This window comes from Choristoneura fumiferana, chromosome 3 (genome assembly GCF_025370935.1).
Source record: "Choristoneura fumiferana chromosome 3, NRCan_CFum_1, whole genome shotgun sequence".
Taxonomy (NCBI): domain Eukaryota; kingdom Metazoa; phylum Arthropoda; class Insecta; order Lepidoptera; family Tortricidae; genus Choristoneura; species Choristoneura fumiferana.
In genome coordinates, this window is record NC_133474.1 from 19,785,789 (window position 1) to 19,803,363 (window position 17,575).

General features: G+C 37.5%; 1 protein-coding gene across 1 annotated transcript in view; it reads right to left on the reverse strand.

Annotated features, from left to right (window-relative positions):
* LOC141426885 (protein spire-like) overlaps positions 1–17,575 on the reverse strand; it is a gene marked incomplete at its 5' end in the record, with an annotated part of 250,088 nt that overhangs the window by 70,180 nt on the left and 162,333 nt on the right. Inside the window, 1 exon segment of the mRNA XM_074086122.1 lies at positions 6,929–7,083. Coding sequence (XP_073942223.1) covers positions 6,929–7,083 — 155 coding nt within the window.

Here is a 17,575-nt window from a genome sequence, read left to right on the forward strand (position 1 = left end):
TTACTTTTATACCTACTCTCAGATTGTCCAGTTTACATCTACAAGAAAAATCGAGCAAGTTACATTACATTGCGGCGTGGGACAGAGATAAACGAATTCTTCGCGGACGATATCGCGGGTTAAGGCTAGTTATAAATAAAGCAAAGAAACCAATGAATCGGTTACTCTAAGATATTCCAAGATCCAAGACGCAATTGGCAATTTTAGACGAACTAATACAAGCCACGTATTGCATTACCGGTTGCACTTAATACAGATTCAGCTGATAACTGATCCTTTCGATTTTCATTAGCGAAGTAAGTTGCAGTTGCAATAATCTGCATGTTTGATTACCGTCCGTCTGGCCAGCGCTCCCGTAACATACAGCAACTTGATAGCTTTCATTACGAAAGAATATACCGTTTCCAGCAAATATTCAAAGTTTTTAGATTTTTTTTTTTAACAAATATAAAGGTCGTGTAACAAACGTGTTCATTTCGGGAAAATGCGCGTTCCGGAGAAGGGTACTTTTTGGGAAATCACACGTTATGTGCAGGTAGATGTATGGTGAAGCATTACATTTCGAGAAAGAACACTAATTGGGAATACTGCATACGATTTGGGAGAGTAGATTTTGAGCAAAGTACACATTTAGAAAAAAATGGTTGTTTGGAAGAGATCGCTTTTAAGCGATAAGACCGTCTAATTCATCTTGCTCGCTAATCCTGCCGTGAAGCAGCAGTGCTTGCACTGTTGTGTTTCGGCGTGGAGAGTAAGACAGCCGGTGAAATTACTGGCACCTGAGGTATTCCATCTTAGGCCTCTAGGTTGGCAACGCATCTGCAATACCCCTGGCGTTGCAGATGTTTATGGGCGGTGGTGATCTCTTACCATCAGGAGACCTACTTGCTCGTTTGCCATCCAGTCAAATAAAAAAAAAATTGTCTACCCTGATTTTGTGTTTATATTTTTAATTTTTTGTACTGATCTTGTGGTGTACAATAAAGAATATTTGTATTTTTACGGGAATAAGTGCTTCACGAGCCTAAGCCATAAAATTGATTAATTTATTACTTCTGAGGGACGTATATAAGATTTAATAATAAAGATAAGCGTACTGGCACAAGAAACAGTTCCAATTAGGCAGGGAAAGAAATAAATAAAACTAATAAAGTAGCTCTAGGGGAAAACGTAGGGAAAAGGAAGAAATGGTCGGTATTTCATCCGAAATAACCGCAGCAAGCCGCGGGGGTCCAGCTTTCTAATACTGCTTACTCGAATGAATAAAATAAGTTCGTGTATGTTATATTCTACCATATACCAAGAAAACAGTTATTGCTTGTATCCTGTGAAAGTTGCTACTTGTTAATTTTATTTTAGATCCGATCTTTTTCAGTCTTCTATATGAATTTTATTTGCGAACAAATAAAATAAAGAATTCGTCAAGAAGCAAAAATACAACACTTTGAAGAGACGACGCAATTTATACAATACAATACAATGATTCTTTATTGTACTAAAAATTCTGCATTAATATTGTTATGGGTTTTCCTGTGATAGTTTAATAACATTTTTAATGCAGCTGTTTTCATGGTAATTGTCATTCCTTTCCTAAGCAAATAAACGGGTCTTTACTATATCCTAGTACCCAAGCCATTCATAGACAATACTTACAGTTAGGCTGCCTGCCTACACATCGCATTTGTCATTTAGCACATTGTCTCCTGTCGCAACAGCTAAGTATGCACTCAAATAACTGGCCCACGCTTCTGCAAGGTGCAATTGAATGATCCAACATCAAAAGACCAAGATCCAAAAGCAGCGTTTAATTTCTCAATGTTCAGTAACACGAAATAGGGTCGGTTTTCAGTTAAGACAAATATGGATTTGATACCTTATCGAATGTAATCGTTGAACTGAAAATTTATCCACCGCCTCGGAATGTGATGTATGAATATGTCGCGCTTATTTCGCAAATCGTTTAATGTAGCATTTAGTAAATCGGTCACGGTTTTGGAATCGAACATTCGATTTGTGCTAATTGTTGGTTTCAAAATTTTGTCGTCAATTATTTAAAACGTCACGCGAGGTAGAAATTAAACGGCTGTAGGTAGGTAGGTACTTGAAGTTACTTTGACGAACAAGAAAAATTATCTTTAGGATTTCTCTTTTAATAATCAACGGCAGAATAGGACATTAGTATATTACTTCTGTTGGAGTATATCATACGCCTAGGGCCTCGCAAAATTTATCTTGTCCAAGCCAAATTTAGATAGGTCCTGCGCCGCCACTGATCATAATTATGACTTTTAAATTTAAAAACCCAAAAAAAAGTGTAAGTCAGTAGTTACTTAATCGTAAGTACGCCACGAATTTACAAGCGATCTGATTATAGCATTTAATTTCATAATATAAGTACGTTTAAAGTGTGTAGATTCCTTTTAAACGAAGCTCGCATTGCCCAACAATCCAATTGTATACAAAGGCGATTCAACTCTAATTGACGCTAACCAAATAACAACAATACATTAGGTTATGATTCAACATGTCAAGGCCGCAGCCGGGGGCGCACGATCACTTTCGCAAGTAGCCCGACATCCGACATGACAACATAATACACCGCCGACAACGCCGACACCCGCGGACGGTCATTACCGTACCGCCTGCTATCTATAAATCTAGAATAAACAGTGACTTATGGGTTGCCACTTTTGAATTATTTGAACAAAACTTAAAGACATATTTTAACTGAGAGCGGCGTCTCGTGTGGCGGCTATCGGAACTAAAGGCATAATACCTACACCGAAGTGCCGCAAATCAATGGGTAATTTACCGTGCCGGTATCCGTAACTAGGTTTAATTGTAATTTATACTTTAAAGCGTGTAATTGACTTTGCATGTTGATTTATTTCAGTTCCCTCATTTGTCTTGTGTGAATAATGGTAATATGCGTGGCCACATTTCGTGTTTCCGTCGACTTAGTGGTAGAGAACTAAAACTGCTATATTATTGATGAGCGAGCTGCCCCGGTGACCTACTTCGCCCGGTCCCTTATAAAAAGAGTTTTAACAGTAAAGAAAACGTACAGAAAATTGCGCTGGAGCACTAGTAAAGCTTCTTTTGAAATGTGCAAAATGCTACCTGTTTCGTCAGTTTTTCATCTTTTCCCGCAATCTTCTTTGATTCAATTCCCTTAATCTGTCATCTCCCAGGATAACAGGATCAAAGGAATTTGGCCACAAATTTGTGCCTCTGGGAGAGGACAGGTTAAAATCTTCACTAAGGACTTTTCTCCTCGAATGTTAAAGGAAAAATAATTTCAACCAATACCTAACGTACTTGGACTTGGAACTTGATAGGGTTTTTTCACTAGAATCCAAAGGCATGTTTCCACGGTCTTTGCATAGGTAATAATACAAATAATTAATGAAACAATAGTGGGAACTGGGAAGCCATTATTCCCGAATCAAGATCGTTTTTAAATCCGTGTTACTTCATTTACTTCAAGCGGGATGCTCGTGCACGCGCCATGCATGGTATCTAAAAACCACTTTATATTACGGTGTAAACTATCTCATATTTTCACTGGTAATATTAATAAAACAGCACTTAAAACTTTCGAAGCTCTATTAGAACTAAATTGTGAAATCTCACGGGAAGTTCGACATAAAATCTCCAAGTGATTTAGTACATTTTATTTTACATTCCATTTTCATTCTAATTTTACTGACATTAACTAAAACAAGGTGATTACGGCATAAGTCAGCGCAGTCGTGATGCTAATGACTAATGATACACTGACATGACTTGGTAACGATAACCGACTGCGGCAACGTATATCGTACAATTATGATCACTTACGCATGGGAATCACTTAACAAGTCCATCAAAAACCCGATGGCTTAAAAGCTGGAAGCAAGACGGCTACCATATACAAATGTTTGATAAGAGTTTTGCATGTAATTTATTGAATCAGGCGTTACCTACGTCGCGGAGGTGGAGGTCCAATCAATGAATGAAACAGATACAAAATTCAGATCTATTGTCAAGAAGACATTAATATCTAAGGCGTGTTATAAAGTTAATGATTATATCATGGACAGGGATCATCATCCATCATCATCCCAGCCTATATACGTCCCACTGCAGGGCACAGGCCTCCCCTCAGAATGAGAGGGCTTGGGCAGTAGTTTCATGTGCGAAATTATATTTGAAATTTACCACGAGCTTTACGGTGAAGGAAAACATTGTGAGGAAACCTGCACAAACCTGCGAAGCAATTCAATGGTGTGTGTGAAGTTCCCAATCCGCACTGGGCCCGCGTGGGATGGACAGGGATATTTGGAAATAATTCCGATCCGCATTAGCGATCCCTTCAAATAGCGAACCTACTGTGTTAACAATAAAGTAGTGTTAAATACTTGTGATGTATAGATATCATTTAATAATATAGTAAATCTGTTTAAAAAAATATATACCTCGTTGAGTTTCTTGCCGGATTCTTGGTGCCGGTGGTAGATTTTTTATAACATTCATAAGTGCTTATTATAGCCTAAATTGAATAAAGATATTTTGACTTTGACTTTGAATGAACTATTATAAACAATTACCTACTTTGCACGCCCGCAACAGCTTGCTATATACCTACGACTGTACAACTAATGAGTGCTCATGCAGCTCCTCCGCCTCCAACACACACACACACACAAACCCAATTAAGTATACCTCGTTTTTTTAGCATTAGAAAAAGGTAAACAATCTTGACGAGTCTTTTTATTGAAAACGTTTAAAAAAAAACAGTAACTATTACTCATGATACTAAAAGCATGTAAATGATCATATGTCCTTGCTAATTGTTACGTATTTGCTGTGACTTATTTTTCAAAAGTGTTTTTCAAAAAAAGACACGTCAAGATCGCTTACCTAAAAAAAACGAAGTACACCACACCACCACACTACGCTGACGAATTTCGAACTCAACATGCATGCATGATGAACGGTTGTGTTGTTCTGATGATAAACTCTGGTTGTCTTGTTCTATTTATTTATTTATTATTTCATTGCTTACATAGTATGGACTTATGTTTGGAATAAATTTCATTTCATTTATCACTTATAAATGCTATCGACCCGCCGCGTGTAGCTATTTATGTGTAGAATAGATAGAGGAAAAACAATTTTTTTTTAACATCGAAAACAAGGTCTTTACGAACAGAAGCCCTTAATTCTGTATCTTCAGGTTAACATCCAATCCAACCACCTCCTTTTAGTCCTAAGTAAAACTAAGTGGTGACAAAAAGTGAAAACAAAACAGCATCGTTTGTATGACAGCCGGTTTCAAAACCCCGCACCCAATAGGACCCTAAACTGATATCTCATGCAGTGAAAGCAGATGTCATCGCCCACCAGATCGGTGATGCAATGTCCACGCAATGTAAAGCAGAGCGTTCATTGAATGGGCGTGACGGTAACCGTGCCAGTTGACAGGTGAAGCCAAAAGGCGTTTGTCACAAACGTTATGTTTTCTATACCATTTGGATGCTCGAAGGTAAAATTTAGAGAGATTTAGAGTCTGAATCATGGATTCCGAACCAGGGGTAGTAACTCCCCAAGGGGTATAACTGGTTCGTAAAGGATGATAAATAAAATCTCACTGACATAGTGAGTAGCAATGCGTCTCAAAAGACGCTCTGCGCTTATTTAGAAATGAATTACCAAATTATGTACTTAAAATTTCAGGGTAAATTTTAAAAACAGTTTAGACAGCACTGCTCTAAATATTTAGCTTATTTTAGACTTATTAGGCTTATTTAGGTTATTAGGTTTATTTTTTGTAGGCTTATTTAGACGTTGAAGTATTGTGGCAAAAATTAAAGTTTTCTATCATATCAATTTTACCGATAACTTATTTTGAAAAAAAAATGTCTTCAGTCACACAATTTATGTAGTACGATGCTATGAAAATTTTATTCGTGCCACGAAAAGTTCAATGTCTGTAGTTACTAAAAATAAAAGAATTACATATATTCTTTGTTTTTATTAGCACAAAGTTTGTTCACCGTTATTTAAGATTTTTTAAAGACGAAAGTATTTCGGTTGCGCTTGACTTTACATTTACTTTGCTCGTAATAGAATATATAAATAATAAACGATTTGTTCAAACTAATGTTGATTCGATGAATCGAGATATATATGAATTATTACTAAAATAAATAACTCACTGCTCTCGAGAGTTATGTGCTAAGAAATCAGATTTCGGCTATGCCACCGACAAACGTAAACATGAAAACAAAATTGATACAAAACTTTCTGAATAAATTCGGCTTTTATCCAATGAGTACCGGCTTTACTCAGCATTTAGATCTCGGATAAGGATCATCTCTTAAGTGAAAGTCGAGTTAAAGTGGAGTATTACAGAATTCCAGTGTTTATTTGATGGTCCCTTTGCTCTTTATTTAATAATATGAAATTTGATAAAACATCATAACAGGTAGAGTAAAGTAAGGTAAATAAGTCGATGATGTTTTTATTTTTAGCCCCTGATGCAATAAAGGGGTGTTTTAAGTTTGATCGCTATTTTTGTGTGCCTGCATGTCTATGGCATCATAGCTCACCAACGGATGGTCTGATATTGATCATTTTTTTTAATCTGGGATATTGAACTTTGAAATGACAATGTCGGATGTTTTTCAACTATTCCAAGCTGGTTAGATTAAACTAAAGTGTTTACTTTAATATAATCTTCAAATAAATTTACCGTAAGTACGTAGTTCAAAATCAAAACAAAAAAACAGTACTTTCGGAATTATTCTGGAAATAAAGCAAGCATCATCATATCGGTGGAGGGGGCCTCTGACATTGACATTCTGCGAATCTAGAATTCTGCGAATCTAGCATTCTGCGAATCTAGCATTCTGCAAATCTGGCATAAAGCGTCAAAAGAGCTTACCTCGACGACTTCCCGCAGCATGAACCGCCTGCGGCCGCGCCGCCGCCGCGGTGCCGGCTCGGCGTCGCGCTCGATGCCCTCGTCATCGGTGTCGGCGCGCCCGCCCTCCGACGTCTCCGATCCCTCTGACAGGATGCCGCATTCTTCCTCGTCGTCTGCAAATAAACAAACATTCATTTACAATAGCAGTTCTCAACCAGTGGACCGCAAGAGTTCACATAAGTTCCGCGAAAATTTTAAAACTGTAAACCAGGGATGTTACGGAGTTCCGATTCCGTTTCCGTTAAGTCGGAACTTCCGTTTGATATTAAACATCCGTATCGGTTCCGGTTCCGTTACTTTTGAAACGGAAGTTATATCGGATGTCAATGCTTAGCGCAGCGACTAGACATGAGCGGCGTACATAAAAAAAACATACAAAGGGCTAATTATGTAACGTTTCTGACACTCGCGATCACAATCAAATGACAGTTTTTGTATGCGAAAACTATCATTTGATTGTGATCGCGAGCGATAAACCCTCGGGTTTAGTAGATCTACCCTTAACATGTCGTCCACCTATCACTCAGGCTCCGATTCTGGTTCCGGTTCCGTTTTCGGTTCCGATCCGTTTCTGGTTCCGATTAACTAAATTGAAAACATCTGGTTCCGCTTTCTGTTCCTATAAAACCACATTCGTTACATCCCTGCTGTAAACCAACTACTGTGGTTGATTTTGAGCGGTCCGCCAATGGTTGGAACCGTTGTGGTTGAAAACGTTTGGGAACCTCTGATCTGATTAACAACTAGAAAAAAATATAAGTTCCCGAAGAACTCTCGGTTTACCAACAGGTCTTCGGGAGCTTACAGCCTTAAACAAAGAAACGATTCAAAGTTATAGTACACCTTTTACAGCTTAGTTCCTCTTTTTCTGTTAGGTCTTAAGACAAAAACCTAGTTATTAAGGCAAACGTAAGTCAGTACAAAGATATCTCAGGAAGTGAAACGTTTGTAGAAACAAACAAAGTACCTACTGAAGTAACTGTATTTTTGAAGACATAACTCTAAAAAGAAGGCAGAAACCTGGAATTAAAGTCTAGTAGGTATTGCAAAGGACGCAGGTAGTCCTTCTGTATTATACCTCTGATCTGAACTACCACGAAAATTCGTAATAAACGAGACGCTCTCGCTAAAAAGGGTAAGAAAGTACAGCATTAACTGAATAAAGTGGTTAATATTGATGATCTCATTGAGGCAAATTTAAACTCAAGTTGGCGGGGAATTCTCGACGTGGAGCGTTAATAATTCCCTTCGAACCGTGAAATCGCAACGCAAACTCGCCGCCGGTAAACAACTCGTAACGTCATCGAGTTTATAAGTTCGAACATTCAGTGAAACAATAATACAATAGGATTGTACAATCAAGGGGAAGGATATAGGGAATAAACTAGATATTCAAAACAAAATAGGGAGTTTCATAGGTAAAATGAAAACTTACTTAGATAATAAGAATGAAAATTTTTCTTTTGAGTAACAGACAATTTCATGTCTCTCTGTAAAAAACGGCTAGTCTTTTTCATAACGTTGCTTTTCTTAATGGTTTACAAAGCATGTCGAAGCTTTAAGCTACTTTTAGGTAAGCAGTAATCGTGATTACCTTTTTTGAGTGAACATTACAAACATTAGTAACTAGTGGCGGGTAACGATGGATGCAAATGGCGATTTGTCGATCATCGTGGCCTTCTAGGTGAGGTATTCAGTGAACGTCTTCCGGCTGATGAAGATGGTTACAACCATTGTATAAACATGATCTGGGGATGCAATCATTTGTAGCCACGCCATCTATTGAGAAAATGTGTATGTTTTGACACTTCTACAACAATAAACAAGAATGTACTAAGGTATGCGATAACGCGAGCCTTACCGCACGTGTGGTCCATAAGCGGTGCATTTCGCGCACGACCCGTTACACTTATTGACACTGGCCGTTGCGCAAGCGCGTATTCGCGCCGGCGCCGCGGGCCGATTGCTAAAGCCACTCTTGACATTGGACATGGATTGACTGCCATTAAACATGTATCACTATTGTAACACTTTAAAGCCGCTCTATTAAAAATGTATAAGCCAAAGCCGACACTACCGGACTGTTACTCTTACAACGATTAAGAGATCAAATCGCAACTCATGAGGTCATAATTGAAAATTGTGTCGTTTCAATAAATAAAGAATAGAAAATTTTGTAACCCAAGGAACCTTATATCAGGGGAGTCATAAATAATGTGGACACTTGCTAAGATGCAAGCGAGGTAGCTGTTAGAGTTGTAACCAAGAAAATCTGGCCACCTAAGTGTGAATGATGCGTGAATAACACATTTCCTATAATGATTACTTAAGACATCAATAACCCTAACAATGCCCGTAACTAAGTATCGCTTTCTATGCCTTTATCTCATCTGACGGCTGCGGTAGCACGGACAGAGCAATAAAGAGATCTATAATAAAATTCCGTCTCGAATCGAAGATGACTTTTAAGGTCTATAAATATTTCTATGACGCCTTTACAGCCTCTTTTAATTCGATAATAGCGTTGCATTAGACAATCAATAGATGCCATCAGAATTAGAAACTGCATAGTTATGTTTGTAATGATACGGAATTAAGTAGAAATGGATTTATTGAGATCAATCATTCTAGATGCAAAATATAAATAATGTTGCATTGTATCCTATCCTAGCAGTGCAGTCCATCATTAATAAATACTGTTGAAGTCCTAGAAGCTAGGCTAACTATTCGGTAGTGACATCATCTATAATCCATTCATTGTCCATGCAGATACTCACGATTAGTAATGAGAACGCAATTAATTCAACGAAATGCAATTATACGATTGAATTTGAATTTCTATTAGCTGTCGTGTTTGGCATTCGTACTGTGGTTGCATTATATCTCGTACACATACTGCGAGGTTATAATGCCCTGCCTGGTACTTTACATGAATTAATCGTGACAATTAGTGCCCTTCACGGGGTAGCAAAGCTTTCGATCTAGATAAGAAGTGTCAAAGAAGGCGCTAGTTGAATTAACTATCAAATAAGTACATCATTGGAACATAAACAATTCAAAGGAATTGTCATTCCTTTGGCATTTGAGTCCTGGCGCCTGGCGCTCTCCGCGACGAATAAATCGACAGGAATCGCCACGACTCGGGCTTGCATAACAGATTTATGTCTATTCGGCCGATAGCTAACTGTGACTCAGCTATGAGTATGACTCCCTGGTATTAAATCCTCTGTTGCGGCAGACGCCAGTTGACATGAGATAGGTTATGAAATTGCCAATAGAACCTAACAGTAACAAGGAATCGAGGAATACAGTTTGCTTTGTCCGGCAACTTTAGAAACGCCTAAAATGTTACTTCAATCATACTGAACTAATTTTGCTACAGCTTGGTTGATGTCGAAAACGCTTCCACTTTGGACAAGTTTACTAGACATAATTTACCCCGTCATGAACCTGTTTAACAATTGGCAGTAAAGTTTTACGCCCGATTTTCTTTCTCAACATCTCGTACGCAAGGACAGGTTGCAGAACGTGTCATCACAAATTACGGGCTATTAATTTGTCTCGTTTTTACAACACAGCCCGCCCAACAGCTTTACTGTTCTATTCATCAAGATTGATGGTCATGGAGTATAATTCTTGTCCATTTAGAACTAACTACGACGGTCGTAAAATTTGACCTTTTGCTGTCATTGAGGAGCATAACTCGTGAAAACTAGCACGGAATTACCTTGCAATGACTTATAGGCAAGTACATATTTTTTATTACAAGCTTCTCTCTAGCTTGCCCTGTTTGTTTATTTATTTGTTTATTAAGGTCAAATCTTGGAAGCTAAATTTGACCCACTTCCAGTGGTCCGATTGACTTAAAATTTGGCATCCTTTTGTAAATCTGGTGACAGACAATACAATAATCTGGTAGTGACATCTTAGTACTCGTAGTCCGGCCGGGATCGTCTTCGCAGAACGGGACTCCTCAACGGTTAATGACATCGACTTGAAATTTGGTACAAGTACAGTCAACAAAAAGTACAGTCAGAAAAATATTTTGATTTAAAGTACCTACTCAAGAGAAGAACATACCTACTAGCAGTAACAGTAACAGATTAATTAGACAAAATGAAAAATGTCACAAAACCCACGGTCACATAAACGTACGTATAAGCATTAATATACAAAATGTGTTTTTTCGTTTAATAGTGTGAATCGTGTATTTAGGGTGCGTCCCACGAGATATAACTATAAAATATCCAATTTCATATTAATAACGTTCACAAGATATAATGAACGTTCGATGTTAGGTTTTGTTTTTTAACAGAGCGGAAAAATTACTGGTTTGCTTGATTGTTTGCTTGCATCAAAGTTTTCGATGAATTATAAGTTTTAAATCTGAGGTGTTATGAACATTATACGCTTTGATCGTTATATCAATTGATATTATATAATTTATATATAAACAACGTTATACCTTACAAAATTAGATATTTTAATCCAGTGAACGTTATACTGAACAAGTTTATATATAACAGTATTACTTACCCGTGTATTTATGTTTGATAATTTTACAAAATCTGATAGCCACGGCACCATAATCAAAGAGATAATCAATGATTTTAAACTTTAATGTTACCATCAATACTCGCAATAATAATCGACGAAATGATTTGTTTGATAGCAACTACAAGAAACAGTTAGTCGTCAGAAATAAACGATACATAATAGGTCCGCGAGTGTCGACAAAACGGCGATATTTCTCTCGTGGGAGAGAACAAATAACTGTTAACCGTTGTGCGTTGTCTAAGATAAGGTCGGAGCTTCCCAGAGCCTGTGCTGATAACGGGAGACGAGCATAGCGAAAGATTCAGCTTGCACATGCTAGGGGCACAATTTGAAAACGTTATGTAATGGTTATGCCTGCAGTATTATTTCGAAGTTTCAGCACGTCGCGTTTTGCATAGATGTTGATGCAACGTTGGACATGAATTCAGGTACGCTGCAAATTCAATGACATAAAGAACAAATATTCTGAATACATAAATAATAGCAACTTTTTAGTTCCCATTGAATCTCGCAGTGATCTATCAGCAAAAACAATGGATGATAAAATAGAAATTGAACTATTCAACGGTATCAACATTTTCTCAATTATCAGGCTGATCTAGTCTTAAAACGTGGACGCCCAACTCGAAGTGCACTATTATGTATATGTAGTAACAGATTCTAACATTGTTGAAGCACTAACGCCACTAGCGGTAATATTTTTTCCGTCTCCTATATGGACTTCGTAACAGCAAGAAACCTTCAGTCGGTCACCAAACCACGGTACAAGACAAGTATTAGCGTCTAGCGATTAATTTATTTCCATGCAGATATGCGGAAGTATTGACGCTCAAGTATGAATAATTGCCGTGTCGCGGAGGTTAATGCGATACATGACACGGCGTGGATGTACAAACTACAAAACCAGTCGGTGCATTACAAAAGATTTATTACTGATGATTATTGACGGGGTTCGCTCAATGCTGTGGGAATTGCTTGTTGAAGACAGTTAACTAAACAAATAGAGGCTAGCAAGTGTTTAAGATAATTAAAGTTAAATTGAAAATACAAACTGAAATATAGATGCACAAAAAAACCAGAAAAATAAGACCAGCACTGGGAATCGAATCCAGGTCCTCCGTATTCCGTACCGCGTGCAATACCGCTACACCACTGCTGGTCAACGGTACAGACACGAATTTCCCCTATGCACCACATATCTCAGCTTGTTTGTTTGCTGGGTTAGTTCCAATGGAATGCCGAAACTTTCTCGATGAGGGCTACGGTATAGATGTCGCTAGCGTCACTGCTTAAGTGGCTAAATAAGAAACAAACAAGCTTCGAGGACCTGGGTTCGATTCCCAGTGCTGGTCTTATTTTTCTGGTTTTTCTGTGCATCTATATTTCAGTTTGTATTTTCAATTTAGGTTTTACGGGTTGACCGTAAAAGTAAAAATTTGGAATTGAAATAAAAAAATACAAAAAGATTCCAAAAAACCAATCATAATTAAAGTTAATTAAGTAAATACCTAAGTAATAAAAGTTTCACGGAACTACGAGATTGACCGAATGAAGCAACTAAGTTTGCCTTTCTAGATGTCCAGCGGATGACCGGCTGTTCTCGTCTACGTGTCGCACTTTTCAAGTGATTCTCGTGAAATGTTGTGAGCAGGTTCAATAAAATTATAGTTTTTTTTTATTAAACTTTTGGTTTTATTCCAAAATCGCAGAGCCACGGGGGTTGAAACAGTAAACGACAGAATCGCAAGGTCTAGCTCACAGAGCAACTAGTTAGTTAGGTACGTAACTTATATAAATGTGCCAAATTCCAGATTGCCAACTCTTTTTATTCCCACCGTTCAAAAAATAGCCTTAGTGCAGTGTAAAAAAAAACTTAATAACTGGGTGTAGGCCATAGATTGTTTTAATACATCCATTTGTTAATTTATGAGATTTCCAAAGGCAAGGCTCTTTTGGATATCTCAGTTTAGCAGAGGACTACTCGTAGATACCGCGCCAAGTGTGAAACGTAAATAACGTACCTATTTGCAAAAGGAGCCTAAGGCCAAGTATATTATACTTACTATTCTTTGCCTAAAGCTGTGTTAAATAGCAAACAATGGATTATCGCACCATAATGGAAGTGTTTTGGGAACTCCGTGTTAGGCGCCGCAGAGGGGTCGACAAAGCTAAGTTTCTGTGTGAAAAGAGGATTAATTCTGAAATGGTCGAACACCTATTGTCAACTTTAACCTTTTTCATTAGAATAAGAAATTGATGTTGACTTATTTAAAGACTTAACACCTTTTTCTCATGGGCCCGAGAGTTTATGCATGATCAGTGCGCGGGCGCCAGACAAATGGTTTTGCTGTTGGCAGCAGATAATATGCGAGCGTTTTATAGCGTGCCCCTATCACCTTATGAGCACTATAATAACAGACACTGAATTACGATTTAGGCTTCTTACAGACGGTGCTTTTTAACCGGACTCGTAGGCTAACTATCTCTGGGTTATTACGGCTCGTTTGAATCTCTTGGTATAAAATCTACTACTTTATTCATTTATTGAATAAAGTAGGTTCTTTGTTTATTTATTTGTACTTTTATAATTTTATAATTGGTTTATATCCAGTATACCTTGTGGAAGAGCGGGGTCCCCTGGCACAAGCATTGTTTTGCTTAAAAGGTGGCCCCAACCTTGTTCTATTGTAACAATGTATTATTTAAACCAATAAACTTTTTCATTTTCATTTTCATTTTTCATTTTTCATTGAAGGAGAACTGAAAGATTTTATTGCAATTATGTTTGTGGAAATAGCCACACAGAGCCAATTACGGAAGCTCATAGATCTGGAACAGTTATCTAAGTAACAAGCTAAAGCTCTAACTGCATTTATTCTTCTACGCTTATAACAATCAAATACTTCTGCAGATAACTATGAGTACTAACCACTACGTCGATAGGCACATCGGTATGGGAATAAAATGGGATATTTGTCCCAAGACATAGAGGTTTCCAAAAATCGCTAATATTCTTTGACAAATAAAATATTTTGCTTTTATACTGAGAGACGTAAAATTTACAAAAGTGTGGCATCTATCCCGACTTACTCTATCAAATTTGTTAAAATTTTAAACGCATTCGCCTCCTCTCTTCTGGTACTAATAGAAGTATTAATTTATTATTAGAAGTATTTGTAACCACGTTATTAAGTAACCCTATATCCGTCCATGTAGTGTTTGTCATGAAGCGCATGATCAACGAGTGCTAACATTTGAAATGCCAACGCGACACGAGACGGGCGGTGTCGTACACGACGGACGACGGTTCCGCACGATGGTACCGACAACAACTTTACAACATAGCGTAAGTACAGCCGACAATCATACAGACAGCTTATCAACATTAAATTAATGCTGAATTTCAAGATTCTTGAACAAAGTATAGAGACATTAATTTGTGGAGCTCCACAAACTATTCAATGAAATACAACCTTTATGAACGCTAAACGTAATTAAAAGTATGCTTTAAGAGATAACATTTCCTTATTTAAACGAGTGGGGTTCTGAAGCATTTCAACTGCTGTCTTCTTGATAACCCAATCCAAATGTTATCATTTCAAAGATTTTACATTATTAATTACAGTCACGACCTTTAATTTGACACTCACTCAGGATCGCATATCTGTCATATTGAATAATTCAAAGGATTTTTTACAAAACAGATCTCAAATAAAAATCGTAATCGTAGAATACATCGGCAGTAAGCTTAAGGAAACATCTAATAGTTAAACCATTAAAATAACCACATAAAATGTTAAAGACCTGTAAATAAATATCGTTAGCGCATGTTTAAAAAAAAACGAAGCCAGTTAGTGCTTAAAGAACTCGAAATATTATAAAAACGCTGACTTGTTCATCCAAGTAGCTTTCAAAACCGCTTGATTGTTCATAAATAATGTCTTTAAGTTAATATGTCAATAAAGAATCGGTAAAGGCACCGCTTACGGGCAACTGAATGATTCCGCTTACTCGTAAAATAAGTCAACCGAAAGAAGAGTTCAATCACATTAATCAACGACATAATTCAACTGTTAATTATTTTATCACCAGCCCTGGAAGCTGCAGAACTCGCGAGTTTGTCGAAATGGCAGAAATATGCGCTCCAATTACAAAATTTTAATTGGAAGAAAAATCCGTATAATTATCGAAACTGTTCACAACATTTCATGGTAATCAGTTTGAAAATGTGACTTGTATTTGCCAAATAAAAGCTGGTAAGAAAATCGACTGCTTATCCTAAGAACATTTTATTAACAAGAAAAGACAAAGCTCCGGACCACCGCATTAAACTAAAAAAACAGGGAAAATTAAAGATATACCTCGACTCCACTAACAATTTCCTATCATCGAAATTGATCTCATATTCCCTGTTTAATTTTTAAGTGTAAGCCATAAAGACCCCCTGCACCGTCCGTCTCTCTGCCGGCCAGCTTTCTCCTCTGATGCTAATCACAAATTATATGGTGTCGTTAAAATACACAAGTGCACCTGACAGTGCCTGTGACATAATTATACAATCTCGACGCGGTGAGCTCTATCCCGCTTTTACCTATAATTTTACTTACAAGCTTGACCCAAATACAAAATCGAATGGCTTCGATGATAGAGCGCGTAACATTACAACTAATATCAAAGTGAAAGGTCACAAGGAAGCCTCAAGACTTAATTATTATTACGAATACGCCCACTTAATTTAAATGACGCATTATCTAGTTGGACAAAGCGTGCGAAATGAACGTAACAAATGAGGTAAAACCCCATATCCGAAAGATCCACAAAAACACATTGTAAGTGAACCGACCGTTACAACAGACGATCTGATATCCGCACATTCATATCATCTCGCAAATGCAGAGGACGCTCGTCGTACCACTTTAATCTTTGTAGCCACACCAATAGGGTCTTCGAAAGTTTTGTGTGTGCTTTGTGCTTCCGCAGACGTTATCACGACGGTTTTAAAAAATCAAGTCGTGGGAAATTCGCGAGGACTGTTTCCTAGATCAGCATAAAGCGGATTATGCTAACTTTCTTCGTTGCGGCCTTACGACTATTGTGAGCAGTTCTGTGTCGGACCATTAGCGGAGTTTTGGATGCTCGCGACTCCACAAAGCATGAAGATAACATATTAATGTCTCTGCTCTGCTTCACAGAGATTTACAGCTAAATACGGTGTATACCATCATTTTGAATGGCACTTTTTGTATAGTAATTCGGTTGAGAAGCCAAATCGATTAGCGTGGCTTTGACGTAACATCTACATTGTGTTTACACATAACATAACAATTATAATTCCCTACACTCTTTTTTTAACTTAACACGTGTTTAATACCTAGGTACTGACGATTTTATTCATCCATCATCTCTGAATTATCTACCTACTATATAGATAAATACAATAAGTATTTAATTAATACAATAAGGTATTTTCATCCAATTAAAACGTACTGATCAATTTACATAGCAGGGTATTATGTTTACGCTGATACAGAATGTCAAGATCAATCCGATAGAAATTATCTAAATCCAATCAGAAACAAGACCCGTTGTAACCAAATTTCATCGATCACCACCCGTCAGATCCGTTAAGATAATGTCGTCAGCTAAGTGAGATGTTCAAAGTGTATTCACTTCTTTTAAATTGTTATAATAATAATATGAAAAATGATATAAAATATTTTTCCGCGGTCAGTTATTTCAATGCGCGGATTCGGCCGACTGACCCGCATCTAGCGTGGCTCGAGTATCTACTGATCAGTGTTCAAGTAGATACTTTCGATCGATTCGTTTCTATTGCACACTCGTACCTCATGCACTAGCCGTGTTCGTAAACAGTTATCCGCTGTGGAAACGGCGTGGCCGTGAACTTCATGATCGAAATCGTTCGTTAAGCTTTATTGGCGCGATGGCAAAGGGCAAATTGAACGTTTACTAGGCCGAGTTCCTGGTACATTCCAGTTTCTATGTTTACGACTGTCGTGTATCTCTTCTAGTAATAAGTCGAAAGTG